Source organism: Onychostoma macrolepis, chromosome 11 (genome assembly GCF_012432095.1).
Source record: "Onychostoma macrolepis isolate SWU-2019 chromosome 11, ASM1243209v1, whole genome shotgun sequence".
Taxonomy (NCBI): Eukaryota; Metazoa; Chordata; class Actinopteri; order Cypriniformes; family Cyprinidae; genus Onychostoma; species Onychostoma macrolepis.
Genome location: NC_081165.1, coordinates 17493413 through 17515503, shown reverse-complemented (window position 1 = coordinate 17515503; position 22091 = coordinate 17493413). Strand labels below are relative to the sequence as shown.

Here is a 22091-nt window from a genome sequence, read left to right as displayed (position 1 = left end):
TTGCTCAAGTTCAACTTGTAAACAGATGACAGATAGAGAAACATAAGCTCAACAGTGTTTTTATTTCTCATTTGAGAAAATACTGTTTCAGACATTTTTTGTTTGGTACTATTAGCTTTTTCACAGGCTTTAAAAAACACATTTCTCTTTTACTCTGCGTACATGATCTAAGAGACTACATAGTATTTTACTCTATAATGTTCTCTCACTGTAGACCACTAAGGAACAATTGCATTGAAGCAGTAATGCCTTCTGAACAATATAAAGCTCTACAGAGCTGTTAAATTAAACCTTCTCAATAACTATTAAATAACTTTCTCATAACCACTCCAAATAAATTAAAATGACATGTACAAAGTTTGTCATTAATTTACATTTCAGATTTTAAAAACACATCTGTGCATATTTTCTACATACATGCATTTATATTTACACAGTGATCTCCACCCACAATTACAAGCTTTTTAACAAACACAGCCTTTCTTTAAAATAAAGGGCACATGTTAACTTAAAGACACAAAATAGATGCTCTGTGTAAGCAGTGCCAAAGAAAGAAATATTTTCATTTAGTGGCACCTCACAGTAGGTTAAAACCGCCATGGTAGTAAAACACCAGACACTCAGAAGTTGGAAACTGATCAAGACTAAAAGCATGTATGATCACGCTAGAATGATTAACCAGCAGCTATAAGGGCAATACAACTTTTTTGTGCACATCCTAAGTCCAGCAATGTATCCAAGTAAACAAATTACAAAATGCATTCTAGCACAAAGTTCCTGAATTGTACTGCCCGAACACTGGTGCATTGGCAACATAAGTGATACTATCACCTCACATTCAAGAAAACGGTCAAAAATGGACAAAACATTTCAACATAACAGAAATAAGTGCAATTACAAGACGTGAAGTTAAAACATTCTTAAAAATCTCGGTTGAACGACAACGTTAAAAGTTAAGCAGGTTTGATTTATGATGTGCCTCGAGTTATGAAGCGTAAGAAAACATTAAATAAAAAAAAAGAGCTTATGAATCACTGGTATAAAAACCAATAAACATCCGAATGTTATGAGCGTACCTTCATTGGTATCTTACAGTCAGTTTAGACAAACATTTAATAGAAGTCTTTTATATAAAATTTGAGGGGTTAAAGGTTGAGTTTTCCTTCACGTGGCTCAGGTGTGTCATCGCCCTGTCGTACGCCATGTGTACTGACTTCCGCACATTCGGTTTCTTGCCCTCCATCAGACGCAGCCTGTCTACAGTGTCGTCAATGCCCATGTGATGGAGCTTGTCCATCGGCAGCCACTGCCTGATTGTCAATTAATAATAAAACAGTGACTTTAATAGACCTAAAACAGACTTTGAAATATGTTTCATAGAAAGTTTCTCCTTACCAGGTTCTTTTTGTGTCAAAAAACAGCACAAGAAAGAGCTTCTCCTCGGTCTCCTCCTGTCTTCGTTTACCCAGATCCAAAACTTCTGCTGGAGGCACTGGGATGGGAATGCCGTTGTGAAGAATTCCTTCCCGGGGCATATTAGGATTGACAATCTGTTGAAAACCATCATTTCTTTAGGCTAGGATAGGCTGGATATACTAAATCATCTACTCGAATGTCTCGTGTATATATTCAACACCATGTGATCCTTACCATTGCAGGGTATGAGGGGTATCCACGACATTTTGCCCAAACCAAGGTAAGAGGTTCCATCTCATCATTCTGACAAGTTTCTTTGCCTACAACGATGAAGACAATGATAGTTGAGCAAAACGAATGAAAGAAGAGCAATATAGTTTAAGGTATTTGTTGTACTCACTTGCATTAGAAACTCCATTCTCCTCCTCACCAACAGGAACTTTGCTGAAAGCTGGTTTACCACGACTGCGTTTTGGAGGCGAGGAACTGCAGAGAACATTAGAAGACATACGTTTTTAAAATACAAAGCTCTTGTAACAGGCACCTTGAACACCTGGTTTTAACATCAGGTGTCAGGTGATCCAATCTCAAGAGGGCAGTGCTAATTGCAGGCGTAAAAACCATCCACAAACTTTTGTGTGTATTTTGGATTGCTGGACTAAAAAGAAAGAAAATTCAATTATAAAATGTGCACACTTACTTAAGGTGGATACATGTTTTATTCAGCAAGCAATCATGAGCATAAACATATTAAAAAATTATTTAAAGTATAAATTAAATGTAGAAATGATCAAATTTTACTGAATTTTTTTAGGCCATTAATGTTTGTAAAACACCTCGCTTAGTTTGCAAGTGTTGTGTTAAAAAGAACAAAACTATCACTTTCGGGTAAATTGGTGCAAAATATTATGAGACTACATTTCAAATGATGAGGGGAAAAATTCAATTTTGCTGTGCAGTGATTTCTTTACTTTTAATGTACACTAGTGTTGAAAGGTTAAACAGTAATATTGTGAAATATAATTACAGTTTAAAATAACTGTCTTCTATTTCAATATAGTTTAAAATGTAATTTAAGCTGAATTTTTAGCATCCATTACTCCAGTCATGCCGAATCATTGCTGAATCTAAACGGGGACCCTAGTGACAGCATTTAAAGCACGCTGACAGCATCCACTACCTGTGTACTGGGAAGGTGGGAGTGCAGCTTTCTGAATCTGATGAGTTGCCGCTGTGTCTCTTGAGTCCATTTGTGATGCCTAAATAAAGAGCATTAGAGCACTTTAGCATATTAAACACATCGTGGTGGACAGCACTTAAATCACTGCTCAATGAACTTGAGTAGTCTCCTCAGTAAAGATATTCCAGTACCGTTTTCTTCAGTTGAAGATTGGGCCTTTTCTCCTTCTCCATCTGAACATGTACTCAGTCCTCTGGATCTCAGCTGGTGAGGGGACGGAGGGGGCGATTTTGGGGCTGGTGGAGCTGACAATAATTTGGCTGGTGTGGTTTGCTCCGGCGATACATTATTTTCAGCTTTGCTGACTCCATTTTGCAATAAAACAGGCTTGTCCTTTGTTAGTCTGGTCCCATTTTTAGCTTTCTTAAAGAGAATCGACGTCCGACGACCCACACCCATCTTGGGCGAATCTGGTGGGCTCTCTGTGGAGGAAACCCTGATCACTGCATCCTCCTGAGTGCTGGGGTCCTGCTCTTTTCTATGGAAGTTCTCGTCGTCTTCTAAAATCTGATCATAATTTTCTTTCAGGCCTCTTTCTTTTCCTTTTGCCCTCCGTTTTCTGCTGCCAGGTTTATTTGACTCTGCTGGAATGGTGGTCCGTCCCATCTCAAGGCAGAACATAGGCGGGTTTGGTGGAGCATCTCCAGGTAAAGGTGAAGAGGCCGGACAAGTGGGTTCCTGCACTTTTTGCGATGTTGATTTCTTTAGGTCTTCAACCATGGAAAGAAATTAATGATTAACTTAAAGTTACATGTAACTCATGAGGTTTTAATTTAAAACAATCATTATCTGTCACTTGACGGACTGGGTTGTAAGTTTTCTGCCATGGTCTATCGTAGAATCCCATTTGTGCCTCAATAAAAAAGGTAACTGTGAGGGTTTAAAATAACAAATAGTAACCCTTGTTGTTATTCTTAACTACAATTTTCTATTGAAATTTTAATAAAGTAAATGAAATGAAATAAAATAAAATAAAAATATGAAATGAAAAACCTGAACTGACAAACTAAACTGGCAAACTGAAATAAATTGAAGTAACAATTACTTTAAAGCTTAATACAAATTATAAAAAAAAAAAAATAATAGAAATGACAAAACATAAAATTGCTAAAACTTACAACTAAATGAAAAAGAAAATAAAAAGTATAAGAATAAATTACTTTTTTAATATAATATATATATTAGGGGTGTCAACGTTAACGCGTTAATATATATATATATTTTAACGCAAATTTATCGTTTGATAAGGTTTGAACCTTATTATTTATACCTTATTCTTCCCGTCACCGCAGCGCGGAAGGTTATCTATCATTGTGTGTTGCCAGGGTAGCGGCACAAGTAGGCTATTTTGAAAATACAGTCGCGGGAAAAATTACAGATTTTTTTTTTGGGCTACTTTTATAATGTACCGCGGCCGCCAAAGTGTAAAATAGATCCTTTTACTAATGTGTATTATGTAAGGGATAATCAACGGCTAGCTGTGCATTAAACGATGGAGGCGAAGAACCGCCCGACGCGCAGCGGAATTTCCCAGCATTCACATATTAAAGATGTTAACAATATTTGTGCTGCAATATTTGACCGGAACGATAAAAATGACGGTTATTTTCGTCTGTAGTACTATTCAACTGTAACTGTATGTTACTATGGTTACCAATGTTTATAGGAAGCGCATTAATATAGAACGTGATTAAACTGACCTGGAACTACTTGTGCGGTTCAACGAATTTAATCAGCACCTGCCAGCCAATCAGAATCGAGTATTCAGACAGACCATGGCATAAACTTGGAATGTACAGGGCTGTAAGACTCGGAAATTTTTGGAATCGAGTCCGATTCCTGGTTCTGGAATCGATGGGATTCGATTCCGAGAATTGATTCCTCTGTTTTTTTTCCCGATTCTTTTTTTTTTTTTTTTTTTTTTAGATCGAAGGAACCTAATCTCGCCATGACTGCAGGATATAAAGGTCGTAGAAAGTATCCTTCTCATAAGCTTTATTTGTAAAAAATGACGATACATTTCTATAGCTATGATTGATTTTTAAATAGTAATTTTGTCTGCTTTGCCCGTGAAATTAATCACAGCTCACTGCTCAGCAGGGACATGCATATCGCATGAATTGAAAAAGACATGAAGTGTCTAAAATAAATGTGCACAGTTCAGCTTAATGATGAAGTTTACTTTGACTGTATGCTTTGGACAAAATTAGCAAACTGTACATTGAAACAAAATAACCAGAACATTAACAATAACACTGATAGAGCTCGTGATCCTGATAGAGCTCTTTATCTATCAATCAGATGCTCGGCCACTGATCTATGCTCGTGACGTTTTCTTTTAGAATTATCATTGGCTGACAGAAAAAAAAAAAAAAAGTATTTTAGATGGAAATAAGATCCTCAATCACTTCATGATCTATTCTGTCGTGCAGCGCTCAAAATTGTGGACAACATAAGCCAGTTCCACCGCAAAATAACCCTTGAATCATTTTTTTGTTTGTTTTTTGAACTGGTTCATTAAAACTATCCGAAAGAACCTTTTCGTAGAAACGAATCAGACTTCTAATCACTTTTAGCGAGCACGAGGCGAAGGGTAACACAAATATAAAAATTAAATAGATCTTTTGTATATAAAAAAAAATAATATTTGATCTCACAACTGTAATTGCGGCTTTTATCGAGCATGAGGCGAATGGTGCTTCTCAAACGGAAGGCTGCATCCTCAAATTCTGATGATCTCAGTACCGACTCGTTTTCTTTCAGTTTATTTTCGTGAATTTAAATGTGTGCAGCCTTCGTAGGATGCAGCCTTCCATTTGAGAGGCACCCATAGATAAGCTTTGTTGAACTGAAAAAAGCTCTGAATGAGGAGTCGATTCCTCTTGATGGGATCGATTCCAACCTTTGGAATTAACTCTCGATTCCCAACGCCTCGGAATCGATTCTTTTTGGAGTCGATTCCCAGCTCTATGTATCCCTGGCAACTTAAGAACTGAGAGGCGGTTGTAACATCACAAACAACGTGAGTTTCAGCCAGAGCAGCATAAATAAACATGACAACAGCCACTATAGATTATATAAGATAATAAACACATGATTACGATAGGATATTTGTATGTGATTTTTTTGAGTTTAATGTGTACATCTGAAATGCTAATTTTTGCAGCATATAAAAGGCTATAAATAGCATATTTTACAACAGTAAACGACCAAATTCCACCTGATCGCAAAAAGAAGTTATTGCAAACACTCGATGATGGTTTGAAGTGAGTTCTGAGTAAAAGTGTACTATTAATCTCATAAATTGTCTTAAGAAGCATGATGCTAATATTAGCTCTAATGCACCTGCAGAACAGGTCAAATTCTTCTTCATAATGCATTTTGTCATAATACTTCACGTAAGGTGAAACAGAAAATGTTTTGTTGTAATTATTTAGAAATACTTTTGATAATAGTCGGGTAAATGTATAATGGAATTGAAGCGATGTGGCTTGGTAAACGCTTTATTGCCAGTATAAAGGCTGAATAAAAACAAAAGAATAATGATAAAAGAATAATGATTATGTCTCATACCTGGCGGAAGTGTGAAAGGTTCTGTTTCCTTAAACTAGTTTGGCATGCATTTCTTTATTTCAACACATTTAGAGGTAAATCCTAGTATTTTAAATTTGTGATTAATCAAGATTAATCACAGTCCATGATTATACACACACACACACACACAGTGGGGGAAAAATTATTTGATCCCCTGCTGATTTTGTACGTTTGCCCACTGACAAAGAAATGATCAGTCTATAATTTTAATGGTAGGTTTATTTGAACAGTGAGAGACAGAATAACAACAAAAAAATCCAGAAAAACACATTTCAAAAAAGTTTGCATTTTAATGAGTCAAATAAGTATTTGATCCCCCATCAATCAGCAAGATTTCTGGCTCCCAGGTGTCTTTTATACAGGTAAGGAGCTGAGATTAGGAGCACTCTCTTAAAAGGAGCAATCTCAGCTTGTTACCTGTATAAAAGGCACCTGTCCACAGAAGCAATCAATCAATCAGATTTCAAACTCTTCACCATGGCCAAGACCAAAGAGCTGTCCAAGGATGTCAGGGACAAGATTGCAGACCTACACAAGGCTGGAATGGGCTACAAGACCATCGCCAAGCAGCTTGGTGAGAAGGTGACAACAGTTGGTGCGATTATTCGCAAATGGAAGAAACACAAAATAACTGTCAATCTCCCTCGGACTGGGGCTCCATGCAAGATCTCACCTCGTGTATGTTCAATGATCATGAGAACGAAGGAATCAGCCCAGAACTACACGGGAGGATCTTGTCAATGATCTCAAGGCAGCTGGGACCATAGTCACCAAGAAAACAATTGGTAACACACTACGCCACAAAGGACTGAGATCCTGCAGCGCCCGCAAGGTCCCCCTGCTCAAGAAAGCACATGTACAGGCCCGTCTGAAGTTTGCCAGTGAACATCTCAATGATTCAGAGGAGAACTGGGTGAAAGTGTTGTGGTCAGATGAGACCAAAATCAAGCTCTTTGGCATCAACTCAACTCGCCGTGTTTGGAGGAGGAGGAATGCTGCCTATGACCCCAAGAACACCATCCCCACCGTCAAACATGGAGGTGGAAACATTATGCTTTTGGGGTGTTTTTCTGCTAAGGGGACAGGACAACTGCACCGCATCAAAGGGACGATGGACGGGGCCATGTACCGTCAGGGCCAGGGCATTGAAGCCAGCCAGGGCATTGATAATGGGTCATGGATGGGTATTCCAGCATGACAATGACCCAAAACACACGGCCAAGGCAACAAAGGAGTGGTTCAAGAAGAAGCACATTAAGGTCCTGGAGTGGCCTAGCCAGTCTCCAGACCTTAATCCCATAGAAAATCTGTGGAGGGAGCTGAAGGTTCGAGTTGCCAAACGTCAGCCTCAAAACCTTAATGACTTGGAGAGGATCTGCAAACAGGAGTGGGACAAAATCCTGGTGGCCAGCTACAAGAAACGTCTGACCTCTGTTATTGCCAACAAGGGTTTTGCCACCAAGTACTAAGTCATGTTTTGCGAAGGGGTCAAATACTTGTTTGACTCATTCAAATGCAAATCAATTCATAACTTTTTTTGAAATGCGTTTTTCTGGATTTTTTTGTTGTTGTTATTCTGTCTCTCACTGTTCAAATAAACCTACCATTAAAATTATAGACTGATCATTTCTTTGTCAGTGGGCAAACGTACAAAATCAGCAGGGGATCAAATAATTTTTCCCCCACTGTGTATATATGTATATATATTAGGGGTGACCCCGAATAGTCGACAATTCGATGCTTTGATAGGAGGAGCCTGATTCGACTCCCAATCTCACTAAATTTTTGCGGGGTGTTATGATCATGCCATTTTGGCTATATGGGGGCGCTCAAATGCCTAATTTCACATTCATGAGTTAACTAGCAGAGCACGACGCAAACATGCCTCAGATGACGTATACGCCGTGACCTACTCACGTCGAGGCCAGCGTATACTGCCGTTTACGTGCTGCGTCATCTGAGGCGTGCTTGCATCGTGCTCTGCTAGTGAACTCATGAACGCGCTTGCAGGAAGTGTCACGGAGGAGCAGAAAAAGTTGAATAAAGTCGATATTTTGTTTTTTTTTTGCGGAAAAAAAGTGTTCTCGTCGCATCATAAAATTCAGATTGCACATCTTTGGCAGATGGACTGCTTTGACGACATCTTTCATACTTTCATGGACCTTGACAGTGCAATTTACTATGCAGTCACAGTCTTGTACAGTCACAAGCCTCCTGGTTATCATCTAAAATATCTTAAATTGTGTTCCGAAGACAAATGAAGCTTTTGCGGGGTTGGAACGACATGGGGGTAAAGTGATTAATGACAAAATTTTCATTTTGGGGTGGAGTATCCCTTTAAGTTTCACTTTCCATAATCCGTGACTGACAGAGGAGCATTCTTGGCGGCAGGGATTTAAATCTTTAACAAGACTCAAATTGACACAGGCAGAGTAAAAGACTGGATTTTTTCGATCAGGTAGGGAACAAATGATTTCAAAACATTTCAGCCGGTTTATATAGGCTGTATCATGTATATATTACTTATCTCGTATAAGATGTATTTGGTTGAGTTGTGCTGCAGTAAAGCGCTTCATTGTAGTACTATGGTTATTATCCCTTCAGCGCGCGCAGCTCGAGCAGGGCAAACAACAATGAATATTAATAACTATGACTGGGACTGTCATATACATAACATTATAATGAGAACACTATTATAATAAAACTCTTACGAGTTTAGCTGCCGTGTTTCTGCACGTTGTTGCGTGAAGAATGTGTCCACAGAGAGTCCACAATTCAGAGCCGTGCAGACATGTTCACTTTTGCATTCGGGGCATTTTGTGCAGATAGCCTATAATATTAACGTTATGTTGTATAAATAACGAAGCGTATTCTGTATGAGATAAATGATGAGTTAAATCCCATTGATTAAAAACCTGCTATCAAATGCTTCATTCGACTGGTCATCTTCAGCGGGCGCAGCTCAAAACAGAAATGCAGAACATTAACAACTTCGATCATATACACAACATTATAATGAGAGCACTATTGTAAAAATTGTTGTGAATTCTTAGGGCTGCGCTGACGTTTAATGTTATCTTTTAATCAAAACATAAAACATTATTTTTGTATCTGCGAGGCGACCGTTTTCCCTGTGTGTTAACGTCAGTAATTATGACTGTTGAATGTCTGACTTGACTCTTGGTAATGTATTTTGCCTTCCGCCCCCAAACATATGATTCGACTATCAGTCGAATATCGGCAAGATTCGAAAATTCTGATTCGACTTATGCCGAGTTCACACTGCACGATTTTCAAACTCGTCGGATCGCTGTTGTTTTCACACTGCGTGACTATCTGGGGTAGCATTCAGTCGCTGCTGTGTTCACATTGCACGATGGATCAGCGACAGGGGCTTTCACATTGCACGATTTCACAATAGGAAGAATCGCCGACAACTCTGCCTGATCCGCAAACTACGTTTCACGACAAAACACACGCGAGAAGTGATAAGGAAATAACGCGAGAACCTGCGTGTGTCAGACCGTTGTTCTCGAGCGAGACTGGAAGTATTAAAAAATATAGCCCGCAAATGGTCTGTGCGCTGATTTCCAGCTACAAAAAGAAAGACAGATTATGCAGGAGGGAGATGCAGGGATTGTGTTCTGCAAAGAGTGGTAAATAATAATTTGCAGTAACTGTTATGCTGATGTTGCGGCTGGTCAAGCGTTTGTGCTCGTTTCTGTATGATATAATTGTACATATTAAAATACTGATATGGTCTATAACTCCTCACTGAACTTCCCTCTGCCCTGTATCTTTGTCTCTCATTGGCTGAAGGTCATCGTGATGTAGTTTTCAGTCAGAAATCATTGCACACAGCGTGATTGTGAATCGCCGACAGCTCCAGATATTTAGCATGCCAAATATTTCACAGGCGTCGGCGACGCATCGGCGATTCCCTCAGATCGCGTCTGTGATAATTCACACTGCGCGATTCTCACTCGCGTGAACGAGCTCCGATTTGCCTCCGATGTCGGGCATTTGTCGGCGATTTATCAAAACCTGTCGGCGAGTGAAAAATCGGGCTAAAATCGTGCAGTGTGAACTCGGCATTAGGGGTGTGCGATATATAACGTCTGCGATAATATCGTAATTGTTGTTTTAACGATGTGCAATTTGACATTATGGAGTATTTTGCAAAAACCAAACAAAACACCCCTACAGAGAGCAGGCATTCATTACGTGAAGTCTAGACTAGAGCGTGTGCGCATTTAGAGTGTTCTTTCACTGCATGATTCAGTCTATTAAAATGCATAAAGAATGATCACAAAATTCAAGATATGAGGGCAGAAAATGTGTGTGTATATATATTATATATATCATTTCATATAGTTATAATCACACGAAGAGTGCCGTTTTTTGTTAAAAAATAAGCATGATTGTGATATTGATTTTATACAACAGTTCAATAAACAATAAGTTAATATTAATATACTTAAGTTTTAGACACCATATTGCCTGTTTTTTCTCCATTTCGCCAATAAAAAATAATTCCAAACAGCTCCAGCACTGTTTTTTTGCATCTCTGAGCGACATGATGATGTTTAGTTCCTGAATGAATCGACCTTTAAATGATTCGGTTCAGTAGCAATGACTCACTTGTTAACAGTGACTTGCTGCCACCTACTGGCGGTTTTAATTTCACATTCAAAGTATCTGTTCATTTTAAAATAATTTCAAATATCAGTATTTAATGTTTTATGTTTAAAATATCAATACATTATGCATTTGTAACTGCAGGTTAAAGCACTCCATGTCACTAAATGCCACTTCAGATGGAACTTCTGCAAAGATGAATTTTGTTGATACCGGTTTCATTTGTTTGGTAACAGCCTAAATGTCTTATTATTCTAACTGACTGATTAAATGTAACAATTTTACTCAAAAGATGCATACTTTTAGAAAAGAATGGCATTATTAAAGGTAAAATTGCCCATAAAAGGTAAAAATTTAAACTTATATGAAAAGATTAATTTCGATCACTGATGTGAACTGACCACACAGAATATGAAGAATATAAAATTCTGCAGCTGTCCACGGTAGTCAGATATCAGCACAATAACACACTCGGCAAAATATCGTCTAATTATTGTTATAGAAAAAATCCCCAAAAATATCGTGATATTTTTTTTTTTCAGTATCGCACACCCTAATTCGACTATGTAAATCCTTAGTCGGGGACACCCCTTATATATATATATATATACAGTGGGGCAAAAAAGTATTTAGTCAGCCACCAATTGTGCAAGTTCTCCCACTTAAAAAGATGAGAGAGGCCTGTAATTTTCATCATAGGTATACCTCAACTATGAGAGACAAAATGAGAAAAACAAATCCAGAAAATCACATTGTAGGATTTTTAAAGAATTTATTTGCAAATTATGGTGGAAAATAAGTATTTGGTCAATAACAAAATTTCATCTCAATACTTTGTTATATACCCTTTGTTGGCAATGACAGAGGTCAAACGTTTTCTGTAAGTCTTCACACACTGTTGCTGGTATTTTGGCCCATTCCTCAATGCAGATCTCCTCTAGAGCAGTAATGTTTTAGGGCTGTCGCTGGGCAACACAGACTCCAAAGATTTTCGATGGGTTTGAGATCTGGAGACTGGCTAGGCCACTCCAGGACCTTGAAATGCTTCTTACGAAGCCACTCCTTCATTGCCCGGGCGGTGTGTTTGGGATCATTGTCATGCTGAAAGACCCAGCCACGTTTCATCTTCAATGCCCTTGCTGATGGAAGGAGGTTTTCACTCAAAATCTCACGATACATGGCCCCATTCATTTTTTCGTTTACACGGATCAGTCGTCCTGGTCCCTTTGCAGAAAAACAGCCCTAAAGCATGATGTTTCCACCCCCATGCTTCACAGTAGGTATGGTGTTCTTTGGATGCAACTCAGCATTCTTTCTCCTCCAAACACGACAAGTTGAGTTTTTACCAAAAAGTTCTATTTTGGTTTCATCTGACCATATGATCATCCAAATGCTCTCTAGCAAACTTCAGACGGGCCCGGACATGTACTGGCTTAAGCAGGGGGACACATCTGGCACTGCAGGATTTGAGTCCCTGGCGGCGTAGTGTGTTACTGATGGTAGCCTTTGTTAGTGTGGTTCTGGGATTTTTGCTCACAGTTCTTGTCGGGGTGAGATCTTGCGTGGAGCCCCAGATCGAGGGAGATTATCAGTGGTCTTGTATGTCTTCCATGTTCTAATAATTGCTCCCACAGTTGATTTCTTCACACCAAGCTGCTTACCTATTGCAGATTCAGTCTTCCCAGCCTGGTGCAGGTCTACAATTTTGTTTCTGGTGTCCTTTGACAGCTCTTTGGTCTTGGCCATGGTGGAGTTTGGAGTTGGACTGTTTGAGGTTGTGGACAGGTGTCTTTTATACTGATAACGAGTTCAAACAGATGCCATTAATACAGGTAACGAGTGGAGGACAGAGGAGCCTCTTAAAGAAGTTGTTACAGGTCTGTGAGAGCCAGAAATCTTGCTTGTTTGTAGGTGACCAAATACTTATTTTACCGGAGGAATTTACCAATTCATTCTTTAAAAATCCTACAATGTGATTTTCTGGATTTTTTTTTCTCATTTTGTCTCTCATAGTTGAGGTATACCAATGATGAAAATTACAGGCCTCTCTCATCTTTTTAAGTGGGAGAACTTGCACAATTGGTGGCTGACTAAATACTTTTTTGCCCCACTGTATATATAATTGCTACAATATTACAGTATATAAATAATACTAAACCAACACTGATAGTAAAATTGCCAGATATAAGGTCGCCCACACAAAATATGAAGTCACGAATATGAAAAATAGCTGCAAATATCTTTTTATTAATTTTTTTTACTGAGGCACAAATGGTCTTCTTTAAAATAAAGACTTTGGTGGCATCCATAATATTATTTTTTACTTCCCTGAAAATGATATAGTACATAAATCATATAGCATTAAATTCTGAGAATAGCAGAAATTTTCCAGGCATTCATTTACACATCCTCTGGACATGATTTACCTTGTTTACTTTGCATTACCTGTGTTGGAGGTTATGTAATCCATCTTTTCCCCTTTAATTTTCCCATTCAGCAGTCGTGAGTTGCGGTCCTGGTGGCTAATTTTGTGACGGAGGCTGTTAATTTCTCTGCGCAGCAGGCGCATGCGTTTTGTGCGACCTCCGCTGGTGCGCATAGACGCCACCAGATCCAGTTTGTCCAGCAGGGTTTTCAGCTGGTCCTCAGGACACATGTGCACACGATTTTCAGGCTCCAAGAGCAAGTCAACTGTAAGTAATTTGATAGAAAGAAAAATGTAATTATTCATGATGGGCTACATTTCTTGTGTTTTTTGATTCTTTCTGAAGCTTTAAAATGACATGAAGGCAAGCATATAATGACAGAATATACATTTTTTTAATCATGTCATTAAAAGGCTATACACTATTTTGGGGACTTTTGGTTTTGGAAGAAGCACACATGAATGTTCACCTTCATCCCACCAGGATACTGTGGCGTTGTGTGTGCTGGCCTTTTCTGGCAGGTGCATGCCTGTGTTAGGATCGAGGCCTATGCTGAGAGCCTGGAGTTGGGCGTGTCTCAGAATAGCTCCGCCCACCTCCCGAAGTTGCATGGCAGCTTTGTGGAACACTGTGTCATTGGAGTTGTATTTCAGACAGTTGGATATCATGAGATTGAAATCACTTTCCAAGTCAGCCACTGATGAGTATTTATGGGCCTCCAGCTTGTCATGCATCGTAGAGAAGTCCATCGGCTCAGAAACAAACTCCAGATAGTCTGGAACCTGGGAAAACATTAAAAAGGACATATGGAAAAAAGGATTTTCCTTGCTCTCTTAAAATAAAAAGGTCAATCTACGTCATGTAGATATGTCATGTTCACGGCTAAATGAAATGAACTGTGTTATTCCCTCACCTCCTTCAAATTGACCGGTGAGGTGAAAATATGATCAGTGTCTTTCTCCTGCAGCTGCTCCAGTGTAGAGCGCAGAAACATCAGCGCTGGGGTGAGCTGCAGCTCCAGCACACCCTGCTGAAGTTTCATCTTACGAGAAAAGAGAGCCAAATTAAACTGATGCTGTGAATTAGTAATTACCTCAGGCCTGTTCTGGCAATAAGTGATGGATTGCAGAGAACAGGGCCTTGACAATGTAACAGAATTACAGAAAGAAGGGATCTGTGTCACCTGTTCTCTTTTAAGTCTCTCCCTCTTTCTTATGAGCTCAATAAGAAGTCGAGCTTTTTCCAGATCCTGACGAAGCTTCTGCCAGTACATTAGCTCTTCTCTGACAGCCTGCAACTTTGCATCTGGCTCTCTCTAAAATTGAAAAAAAAAAAGAAGAAAAAAAATCTGTGAATGTAATGCACATACAAGCGATCTGGGGTCTTTTAACACACTCAGTAAGTAATACTTTTGTCCTATGCAGAAAAGATTTGAAAACATGATCAAATCAGCCATAATATGTAATATACAAACAAGCATGGGTCAGGGAAAGTGTGAATGACGGGTGCTGCAAATTTGTAGAAATCAGCAGTGCTTTGCTGGCACAGATTCTGTGTGGGCTTAGTTATTAACAGTTGGAGAACACATTATTTACACTCTTTACTGTCAATAAAAGCGTAATGTGTTACAGCACACTAACCTGCTCTGACTTCTGAGCCTGTAGATGAGAATGGAGCCGGCGGATGAGCGGCACTCCATTACGAGAGTGACGCTTTAGCAGCCAGTAATTGTGGAGCCTCTGCATAAACTGATTCTTCCTTTCAACAGAAACCCCTGTGCAAATCTTGTTGAGCCTATTTAAAAAATATGATAAAGGCCAACTGTTAAATTCTACATGAAACATTCACATCCTGTTTCTCATCTGTAATGTAACATTTCTAAAGTAACACAGGATATCCAATTATGTTCACTTCATCCATTAGGATCATAGAAAGAATGTGTTCAGTACTAGAACAAAGCTAGACCTAGATGTGCTCATAAAGGACTTTGAAACATGTCTGTATCCAATTTTTTAAGGCAGGGTCTGAAGGTCAAATTCATCCTCAAAATCATCTTGATGTATCCCAATAATAATGCTATATATATTTAAAATATATTTGTTTGCCATTATTTCCATAACATTTATTACACTATTTTTTAAATGTTTTTGAAAGAAGTCTCTCATGCTTGATCAAAAATAAAGTAAAAATAGTAATACTGTATAATATTATTATAATAAAGCAGCATTTATTTCAATAGAAATTTGTCGTTACAATGTAAAAGTATTTACTGTCACTTTTGATCAATTTAATGCATTCTTACTGAATACAAGTATGAATTTCTTTAAAAAAAAAAATTCTTACTGACCCCAAGCTCCTAAAACAGTAGCCTTAAGCTAGTATTGTTTAACATTATTTTCCAGCCTAGACTGTGTTTTAGGAAGATAAACGGCATCAATTCAATTTGATGTTGATTTTAGAATCAAGTCACTTCCACACTGACCAAATATAAGGTGAAGATAAGTTTCTTCTACATGTAAGGTAAGATGAAAAGACCAGACATGACAGACAAAAAACCAGACAAAAACATTTACCGAAAGGACGGTATCTGTGGCACCAGCAGGAGCGGCACTCCCGTCTTCCGCGAGGTCCCTGCCGGATTCTTCTGCGTTTTCCTCTGTTGTGCGGCTGAACCTTTTTTCCGCCCATTCTGGTTTTGCTGCAGAGGAGGCCCTAATGTGTATGACCTCTGACCTCTGTTACCCCTGCCCCCGACCAACCCGTTGTCTTCATCCCCCTCGGTTCCCATGCCAGGAGGCGAGTGGTTCTCGCAATAAGCAGTCTTCTTCACAGTAAAAGTGGTGCCGTTGGCGCTGGTCTCACGCACAGGGTCAATTTTCATATAGAGTCCAGCTCTCTGGGCACAAGTGACATGAAACGCCCTGTAGCAGTTCGCTTTGTGACACTGAATAGACGCCCCCCTGCCTTTCTGTTTGCACAGGTAACAGGTGAGCTTCCATCGCGCAGGGGGAATGTTCTTCACTCCCTCCACGGGCTCCAGGAACACAGTGTTGGCAAAGCACACTTCAGGGATCCATATGGCACAGATGACATGGGCCCAGCTTCCGTCGCTGGTTTGCTTGAATGCACCTCCCCGATTGGGGCAGAGGACGCAATCGACGGGACGCGACGGGGACTGCAGACAGCGCCTGCACAGCCACTGGCCCTCGGGGATGTAAGGCACCCCGTAACATTCCTGGTGCACGGCGAGGTTGCAGATATCGCAGAACAGGATAACGTTGCTGTTGAGACACTCGTCGTCGAGGCAAACGCAACAGTAGGCATCTTCGTCGATGGTGCTCTGGGACAGCGTCTGGCTGCGGGACTCCAAAATGGACTCTCGTTCAAGTCGGTCAATCAGTAACTCAAACGTATCAGGGGGAACTGAAGCGTGTCCATCGGACACACGCTTTCGATTGACCATCTCTAGCCAAGCCATGTCCTCCTCGTCCATGTCATACTCAGCTTCGTTGTCCAGCTCTTCCCCTGACTTCTCTATGTAGCGGTAATAAGCCACAGGAAGAGGAGGAGCCTCTGAAGCCGTGAAAGTGTCCACCTTACGAAACGTAGGCTTAGGCAAGGGGGTTTGGTTATGGGCCACCTGGTTTTGCAAGCTATACTGAGAGCTTGATTTCTTTTTGGCTGCGTGCTTGCCATCTTTCCGCTTGCTTTTAGATGCGGTCTGTTTGTTTCCCTGTCTCTGCTCACTGTTCTCTTTGTTGCTGTTGCATTCCGTCAGATCCTGAGCCAGCATCTCGTCTTCTGTTACAACGGAGAGCTGGTCACAGATGTTGATACGGTGGAGCCGTCCTTCCAGCTCAATCTCCACCATTTTCTGGGCTTGTGCATACGTAAGTGTGTCTCTGGTCGTTGAGAAGTTCAGTTTGCATGGAGAGGGCGGACAGAGCAGAGCATCTGTGTCTGCGTGGCTGGATGGACCAACCCGCCCCTGATCCTCTCCTCTGACCATTCCTCTCCCAAAGCCTCCAGCCCTGGACTGGCCAACTCGTTTTCTTAACTTCCTCATTGGAGTCCCCGTCTATATAAATGCTAAAATATAAATGGACATAAGTACCTGCAAAGATAAAAATAATAAATATATGTTACAAATATTGAGCAGATACTGCTAAAAAAAAAAAACTAAGACAAGACACTACAGGCAAAGACTATAGAAATACAAAGACGGTTCACTTCTATACGTATGAATGGGAGAAACTGCAACAGTATGACGGAATAGTCCCTCCTTCTAAATGAAAGAGCCGATCACTAATTGGTAAAGTCATTGCATCACTGCAGCTGCCGTTAGAAGTTCCGGTTCCCATAGAAACCTGAGGCTAGAACAGCCAATCCGCATGCGCTGTCTTAAGCGTGTTATAACTGCGCATGCGCATTGGCTGGTCTAGGCTGAAAAATAAGCTTTTTTTAACACTATTTGAGCATAAGAAACAACATTCATGGGGCAGTTCACTTCAGATTTAGTTGCTGATTTGAAATATGTAATTTATTTGCGACTTTCAGCGAGCAGTTTTTGAGATTTCAGGATTCCCCCATTCATTTAGACAGGACTTGGTCTTGTTTGAGCTGCCCGGCGGCATTGCAAATATGGCTGCCGAGTGAACAGACTTTCCTTGAAAGGGACTTTGCTACAGGTCAGTTTTAAGTAGGGGTGGGCGATATGACCAAAATCTTATATCACGATATGACTAATTTTATATCACGATAACGATATATATCACGATATAGTATTTTTTTTCTTTTAAAAAGGTTTTTATGATATTAAAATCTTTGATACCATAGAATTTTCATAATCCTTGTCACCAATGTCAATATCAAATTAATACAAGCCTAAAAATAGACAAAAAAACAAACAAAACACTCAAGCTCACTGAAAATAAATAAACAGTCAGTGATGAAATAAGTATAAGAAACTAATTGCAAGCAATAGGACAAAAAACTACAATAAATAAGAAATGCTGCATACATTGCATAAATTAATTAGTCTTCACTGTGTTAATTATATCTATATATCTATCTATCTATGATAGATATAATTAACACGTGTATTATGTATAGATTCTATACATATAAATATATATATTTTTATTATTATTTCTTCTTATTAAAGTTACAAAAGTGATTTAGTCAAGAGCAGTGAGAGATTTTCTAGCAATGTGCTATGATTAATATGAATGGCAGATAGAACGAATATTGGACAGCTTCCCCTTTAAGACCGAAGTCGGGATCCAATATACTGTTGCATATGCGTTTTCTCTTTCAGCTGTTTCCTCTCTCTTTAGACCTAAATCGCTGTCTTTATGAGGATACTTGCCAAGATGGGGATTCTGACGCATATAAGTGTGTTTATGTAATTGTTCAAAGCCAATAAAGCGGCAAAAAAAAAAAATAATAATAAAATGCGCGGTCCTCTCACACAGAAACAGAGACAGCACAAGCATATAGCTCTGTTGTTTGTTTCAGCTGCTTAAAATCGGTTGTTTTAAAACTGCAGTGCTTAAAAACGCGTGCCCATGCTACAGATGTAGTCCCTCGTTTAGGAACAGCTCCTCATTTTGTTCTGGTCGTTCTCCACCTGGTTCTGTCTCCGCTTCACGCCCCGTGGTGGTGTGATCGCAGTCATCCAAATGATTAAAAAGTATTACCGTAAACAATGTATTTTGCGACACCACGAAATAAACGATAGAACATAATATGAAACGATAGACTTTTTATTTCATCCATCTGATATATATCGTCATATCACACAGCCCTAGTTTTAAGGACTTACATACACCGTCAATATCTATATTCTGAAGGTTTTTACAGAAGAGATTGTTCATTTGCCTTGGAATTTACGCACTACGATTATTCAACGCAAAAGGTATGGTGATATATATTAGTAAAAAAAAACAAAAAACGTTTACCCTATTCATCCGTAGTGTCTTGCCATAAACCATAAAAACCATGTTGGTGCAGCAAACCTTCTCAGGTTGGTTTTAATGGCTTTTAGCAATGATAGGAATGTAAAACATTACGGAGTGTCTATTTACACTTACTGCAAATAGCCCCCCTTGTTGGCAGAGGCTATTTACACTAACTCCGCCCACCAATGTGTGATTGGGATAGTCAACATTATAAAAAACAGATATGAATCATCAGCTCCAGTGGCGCAGATGGTAAAGCTTGTGTCGTGGTCTTTTTGACGTGATTGACCAGGGTTTGAACCCGCTTTTTGCCAAACTTTTTTCTCCCTTTTCAAACATCACATCGTAAAGGCATTTATTTTCAATAAAAATTAAGGAAATAACCAAAAAGTTGAAACTAAAGTATCGGGTAGGGTTAGGGAGGGCTTTATTGTACCAATAAGGTGGCATCCATTTAATAATTTCAATTAAAATTATAATTTACATTCAATACATTATTATTGCATACTGTTTTATAATGTATTACAATACTGAAGTGCAAATAATTGACACTATTAGCAACAACACTATTTAACATAGTGTAAATAGAATCTATAGCTATTTGCACTTAGTGTAAATAGCATCATCTATCGCTAAGAAAATATGCTATTTTCACTTAGTGTAAATAGCCGCTGCCAAAATTTTTCTTTTATGCCAAAAATCATTAGGATATTAAGTAAAGATCATGTTCCATGAAGATATTTTGTAAATTTCTTACCATAAATGTAACAAAACTTCATTTGGACAACTTTAAAGGTGATTTTCTCAGTATTTTGATTTTTTTGCACCCTCAGATTCCAGATTTTCAAATAGTTGTATCTCGGCCAAATATTGTCCGATCCTAACAAACCATACATCAATGGAAAGTTTATTTATTCAGCTTTCAGATGATGTATAAATCTCAATTTCGAAAAATTGACACGACTGGTTTTGTGGTCCAGGGTCACAAATGTAGCAGCTACTCTGCTCTTCATGGTGTGTTTGCTGTAACATTGAAAGTAAAAGTTTTCTTGTGAACAATAAACATCATATAATTACTCAACTGAGCAGATAAACACATACAGCATGCATGTCACTCCATTTGAAACGTCGGAAATAAATATATATCAGGCGAACCAATAGGGTGCTTTGCACATATCACGTGAATAATTCGAGCCAATCACCGGGCAGACCTTCAAAGTTTCCTCGACCCAGTTGACGTAGTTCGGTTGCAGAGCGCTAAATACCAATCCTGAAGCGAGACAGACGAGTCAGCCATTTTAGCAGGGCTGATGGACAGTCTCAACCTTGATTGTTTTCCTGATAACAAACTCTGACGGTGTAATTACACTTTATCAACCAAACGACAAATAACTGCACATGACGCTATAGCTATTTGCAAGTCGTTTGCATGCAATGCCGTGTGCGTATCTACAGAGAAAAAGCACTTGTATGTAATAAAGCGCCGTGTACATTTCAGCAAAGCAGCGCCTTTCAGTGCTGGAGCCATGTTTAGAGAGTGCAAGCAAGCAACCGCAATGCTACCTGCCCCCGTGACATTACTGTTTATTGTAAACAGTTGAAAATAAATCCGCAAACTTACTCTTTTATCGATCGCTCGAAACGACAGAGAATGCCGGTCATATCCAGGGGCGACAGCGTCCTCTTCTGTAGCAAGACGGGCTTCCTCAACCCTCCATTGATGAGACTTCCCACAAAAACGTTCCTAAACACACATCCCGGCTGTTTACACAACACTAACACCTTGACATGGTGCCCGAGTGTTTCAAATAGGCGCCTGACATTATTGCAGAGTGTATCGGGTGCATTGAACGTTGGTTTGTAATTAAATTGGAAAGAAAAATACGCCCCTTTAGAAAAAAAGGCGAATTCTCGGCGTTGGGTTTGCACTTGGCGCGCGCATCATGCGCACTGGTCTGTGATTGGTCGAAATGGTCACCGTGAGGCCGTGGAGTCTTGCTGAAACCAGTAGACACTGAGAGCGATGAGAAAAACAACGCGACTGACTTCCCTCATCTGTTTGCGCGCATAGACTCCATGTTCACATGCTACATAAACGTCCGTGTATTGCATGGTGCATCGTGGGGAAAAAACATAATTTCTTGACGATAGAACTTTCTTAGTGATTTCTCGATGAGCTACTTGACACAGTAGTTAATATTAATACAGATAATAATAATAATAATATAATGATATTTTAAAAAATGTTGTCCGTTCCATTTTCCTCTGAATATAAAGACCATTTTTTAATAGTACTGTATGTGATTTTTGTCCACTTACTATCCATTAGCTATGATTATTATTAGCCTATTATTATTATAAATTATTTCATTAATGTGTTGTTTTAAACAACCTGAGATTATTTCATTTTTTCCTTCTTCCACTGAATAAAGAGCGTCTTCTAATGCACTGTATACACTTTATGCATGTGTGTAGTATGCATTGGCATTTTCCCCAAACACACTGGTGTTGGAGGGCACACTAACTATTATATTCAGTAGGCTATTGGGGCATAATGGCTAATAATAATAATAATAATAATGATGATGATGATGATGTTTTAAACTTAATTTTTGTCCTTTCCATTTTCCTCTGAATATAGAGATAATTTTTTTAATGGTACTGAATGTGATTTTTGCCCATTTACTATTCATTATTATTATTTCAGATTTATTTTATTTTATTTTGTAAAGAAGAATGGCATCTACGCTAATATTTGTCTGTTTCTTATCTTATGGTGGATCAGCACCTAGAGATGATGTCCACAGCCCTGACCGT

General features: G+C 39.1%; 1 protein-coding gene across 1 annotated transcript; it reads right to left on the bottom strand.

Moving 5' to 3' along the window:
* Window positions 1–67: 67 nt before the first annotated feature.
* Window positions 68–21440, bottom strand: brpf3a (bromodomain and PHD finger containing, 3a). Its single transcript, XM_058790815.1, has 13 exons — window positions 20896–21440; window positions 15888–17428; window positions 14955–15108; window positions 14498–14629; window positions 14228–14356; window positions 13784–14096; window positions 13334–13579; window positions 2788–3366; window positions 2597–2675; window positions 1817–1902; window positions 1651–1736; window positions 1396–1550; window positions 68–1310 (listed from the first exon to the last, which is right to left on the bottom strand). The coding sequence occupies exons 2-13, from the start codon at window positions 17378–17380 to the stop codon at window positions 1127–1129; spliced, it is 3636 nt and encodes a 1211-aa protein (XP_058646798.1). The 5' UTR covers window positions 17381–17428; window positions 20896–21440; the 3' UTR covers window positions 68–1126.
* Window positions 21441–22091: the final 651 nt, after the last annotated feature.